This window comes from Myotis brandtii, unplaced genomic scaffold (genome assembly GCF_000412655.1).
Source record: "Myotis brandtii unplaced genomic scaffold, ASM41265v1 scaffold781, whole genome shotgun sequence".
Taxonomy (NCBI): domain Eukaryota; kingdom Metazoa; phylum Chordata; class Mammalia; order Chiroptera; family Vespertilionidae; genus Myotis; species Myotis brandtii.
In genome coordinates, this window is record NW_005371136.1 from 20,036 (window position 1) to 24,456 (window position 4,421).

The following is a 4,421-nucleotide window of genomic DNA, read 5'->3' on the forward strand; positions in this document are numbered from 1 at the left end:
AGTATGCAAATTTGCCGCCATCTTTGTTGGCGGTTAATTTGCATATCGTGCTGATTAGCCAATGGGAGGCGTAGCAAAGGTATGGTCAATTACCATGTTTGTCTATTATTAGATAGGATAGTTTCTTACTCGGTGCTTAAGGGTCTCACTCCTCCACTCCAGGCAACATATCCAAAGAATTCCTTCGACATACAGGATGTGTACATCCTGACACATTTGATGTCGTCTCTGAGCATCTGTATAGGTTGGTTCAAGACCCTCATCAGCTCCAGCTTAGACAACTGCAATTCCCCCTAATTTATGGTCCTTTCTTCCGCCCTACCCAGTTTCATCCTTCCCTTCTCCTCAAAACTCTTCACATTCCTTATTGCCTTACAGCAGCGATTTTCAACCGGTGTGTCACAGGAATTTTTAAAACATACAATACTTGGCTAGTCAGGGACACTGAGCTCTTTTCCCTGATAGAATAAATTGAAATCATACCTTTTTTTTTGGTCAGATCAGAAAAAAATATATTTTTTGGTGTGCTGCAAAATTTTAGTAATTACTTTGTGTGCCATGAGATGAAAAAGGTTAAAAATCACTGCCTTCAGGAAAAAATCTAAATTCCAAGGCCTTCAAATACAACTGTAACCTTCTCCCAACTTTATCTTCTGCTTCCTCACACAAACCTCCTGACCCAAGTTAGACTTGTAGACTCCTTACCCAAAACACATTTGGTGCCTTGATTCTTGCTACTGCTTTGTTCCCCCCGTCCCCCCAAAAGGTGCTTTTTCCTGTCAGCTTCTCCTTATCCTTACAATGCCACTTATTCCATGAAGTGCATCTAGGATCGTTTCCTAGGATTACTAATGAAATTTTCAGGTACAGATGCCCTTTCTATACAAGCTTTGTGAAGGCAAGATGCCCCTTTATCAGCCTTAATATAACTGAATACATATAGTAAGTGTTCGATGTATATATTTCTCATATAACCAGTTTTATTTGGAGAAACTTCATACAATAATATATACATATCTTTGAACTGGAAAGAGCCAAGTAGTTATTGTTGTATTCTCAGCACCTACAACAGAGCCAGCTCATGGTAATCACATGAGTGTATATAATCTAGGAATGACAGCATGCATGAACTTGAACATGGTGGAAGGGAACAGGCTGAGCTAACCAGTCACAGAATTGTGAGCTTCCACAGTCTTCATGGGCAAGTTCATTCTTACGATTATTTTAATAAAAACTACCAAATTTCACTCTGAGATCACTAAATTTATTTGGGTGTAATTAGCTATTATTCAAGGTCATAAATTAAATTATGGTATCATCATTAAAATGCACATATATATTCATTTCTTACAATGTTATTTCAAAGAGCTCTCACTGTGAATGTTCTTCAAAAGTTGCAGTGCAGAAAAGGCACCTTGCAGCCTAGCCAAAAACAGGCTACTTCATGAAGTAAGTTTGTAAATTCAGAACTTCCTACCTTTGGAGCCAACATTTTCATCTGTACTGGTTTCACAGAAGCAACAGGTTTCGGCTGTTTGTTGACATTTGTTGTTTTGGTGGGTTGAACAGGTGCTTTGGTGTTTGAAGCTTTCTACAAGGAAAAGATATGTGAATAGGGCAGGACAGCCAATGTTGCTCCAGTGGGTGCCCATACAGTCCTCAAGTTTGTTACCTTAGCTACTTGTGTGGCTCTGGTTGTAACTCTATTTCCAATTTCTTCTAAAACTGCTCTCCGGAGTGTCACATGACTCTTCGCTTTAGAATTAACTTCTGTGTCAATGTTCTCCAAATCAGTGGACACCTAAAAAAATTTAAAAAGAGTTGAGACAATTGAAAGCACTTGGCTAATGTCAGATAACCGAATTCAGAATTGCTTTAGGAAAGGTTAATATGCTGAGATCTATTGGCAAGAGAAAAAAAGTACATTTCAGGAAATCTAAAAATACTATTTGTGTTTGATAACATTACTCTATATTAGGCAGATCACTCATCTACCTTATCTATATATATAAAGAGGTAATATGCTAATTGGTCCTAACAGTGTCCCAGTCACGACCATTCAACAGGCTGCGCGTGCACAGGAGCTGGTGGGTGGGGACATGAGGCTGCTGCCGGGGGCGCCCCCCCGGGCAGAGGCGCGTGCAGGCCTGCGACGCCACCCAGCCTGGATGGGGGCATCAGGATGGGGGCGCGGCCTCAGCTGAGAGCTCTCAGCACTCCCATGCCAGGGTCTAAAGGCATGGAGAGGAAGGGAGAACAGATGGGCAGTTAGGGGGTTTAGGCCAGGAGGGGAGAGCAGATAGGCAGTTAGGGGGATCAGGCTAGGAGGGGAGTGCAGATAGGCAGTTAGGGGGATCAGGCCAGGAGGGGAGAGCAGTTAGGGCCATCAGGCCAGCAGGGGAGCAGTTAGGGGCATCAGGCAGGCAGGCGAGCCCTTAGAAGCTAGTGGTTCTGAATTGTGAGGGGGATCCCAAATTGGAGAGGGTGCAGACCAGGCTGAGGGACCCCCCCCCCCGCTTTGCATGAATTTCATGCACCCGGCCTCTAGTCTATAATAATCCCATTAGGAGCTTAACAGATCAGTGACTATTTCTCATATAGCACCCATGTCACTTGTTAGAGAACCCTATCCATGAAAGGTTACTTGCAGTATTTAAAAACCTTCCTTTACACCAGGAGTCCTCAAACTACGGCCCTCGGGCCACATGCAAATACAAATATTGTATTTGTTCCCGTTTTGTTTTTTTACTTCAAAATAAGATATGTACAGTGTGCACAGGAATTTGTTCATAGTTTTTTTTTAAGTATAGTCCGGCCCTCCAACAGTCTGAGGGACAGTGAACTGGCCCCCCATTTAAAAAGTTTGAGGACCCCTGCTTTACACAGATAAGTAACAAGTGTGATTAAGACACAATATTAAAAAGTTATAACAAGCCCCAGTTGGGTGGCTCGGTTGGAGCATTATCCTGTACATCAAAAGGCTGCGGGTTCAATCCCCAGTTAAAGTACATACAGGAGGCAACCAATCAATGTTTCTCTCTCATATCAATGTTTTTCTCTCTCTTTCTCTATCTATCTCTCTCTCTCTCTCTCCCTCCAGTGAGGATTTTTTTAAAGTTATAATAGGCTGTTTAAAACCTAAACTAGCTTTGATTCGAATACCATTCTAGAAATAAGAAGTGCTTGTGTAGACATGATCTTGTAGAGACACAGCCTTTTAAAATGAGGTTACCATAGCATGGACTCTCTCTTATGTTAAGGTTACTTCGAAAGGAAGTAGTTTTCATGGGTAAAATAGTTTTACTCTGAAATTCACATAAAGTTGGAATTGCATGAAATAACAATTGTCAGTTGACCTTAACCTGTTTTAGACAAAATGTGCTTAGAAACAAAACCTGCTAGGAAAAGTAATTCATACCCAAAAAACTTAATTTTATTATAGAGGTGAAAAGCATGTCACAAGAAAAAAACGACACGTCCTAATTCCCCAGAAATTGGGAGTCCTAATCTTAAAGAATCTCCCAACAGGGGGTTTGAATGGACTTACCAGGACAGAGAAGGCAAGGGAAAACTCAAGCCCAGCTAGATAAAAAGAATTTGACTATAAAAGAACTTTATGGGGTAGATTAGACAAAAATTACTCGTCAGTTTGACTTCGATCACAAAAGGGTAGGAAGTAAAAACAGAAATGTATTCAACTTATCAGGATTCTCCAAAGTCATACTGTTCAGCCCCACCAGCGTGGCTCAGTGGCTGAGCATTGACCCATGAACCCGAAGGTCACCACCGGGGTTTCCAGCTCCACCCTCAGTGGGGGGCGTGCAGGAGGCAGCCAGCCCATCAATGATTCTTATCATTGATGTTTCTATCCCTCTCCCTTCCTCTCTGAAATGAATAAAAACATGTTTTAAAAAAAAGTAAGTCATACTGTTCAATTTTTCTAAAAGTAATTGCCAACGTCTTAAAGTGTTTGAAAGTTTAATGCTTCTAGAGGTGGAAGCCCGGTAATGTCACTACATTTTTATCCAGCTTTTTAAAACCAGCCTTACAGCCAGGAGGTCGGAACTCTGCAGCAAAGGAAAAGTAGATCCAAGTACAGTTCAAGCCCGCAGGGAAAATTTCCAAAACACCATTAACACTTGGATTTTTGCAAAGATGAAATCAGTGGGGTCAAGCTTGATCCAACATTCAGAACACTCTACTGACTACGAATTTCTTCCCGTCCTCTCCCCACCCCCACCGCGGGTCCCTTAGCTGGTAAGGAGTCTGCGAGCAGAGGGAGGAAATCCGAGAGGCGGGTGTTCGACAGCTCTCTAGCAACCAAGAGCACTCGGGTCGCCCCCAGGGCGCCAGGTCCGGGCTCGGGAGGCTCCCGGTACCGGTGCCACCTCCCAGGGCTGGGCTGGCCTTCCCACCCCCAC

The 4,421-nt window shown here is 42.8% G+C and overlaps 1 protein-coding gene across 1 annotated transcript in view; it reads right to left on the bottom strand.

Moving 5' to 3' along the window:
* Window positions 1–4,421, bottom strand: part of CCNB2 (cyclin B2) — a 20,162-nt gene that overhangs the window by 15,276 nt on the left and 465 nt on the right. The window contains exons 2-3 of the mRNA XM_005883290.2: window positions 1,673–1,801; window positions 1,478–1,591 (exon numbers count right to left, since the gene is read on the bottom strand). Of these exons, the coding sequence (XP_005883352.1) occupies window positions 1,478–1,591; window positions 1,673–1,801 (243 nt within the window). The remainder of the gene's footprint in view (window positions 1–1,477; window positions 1,592–1,672; window positions 1,802–4,421) is intronic.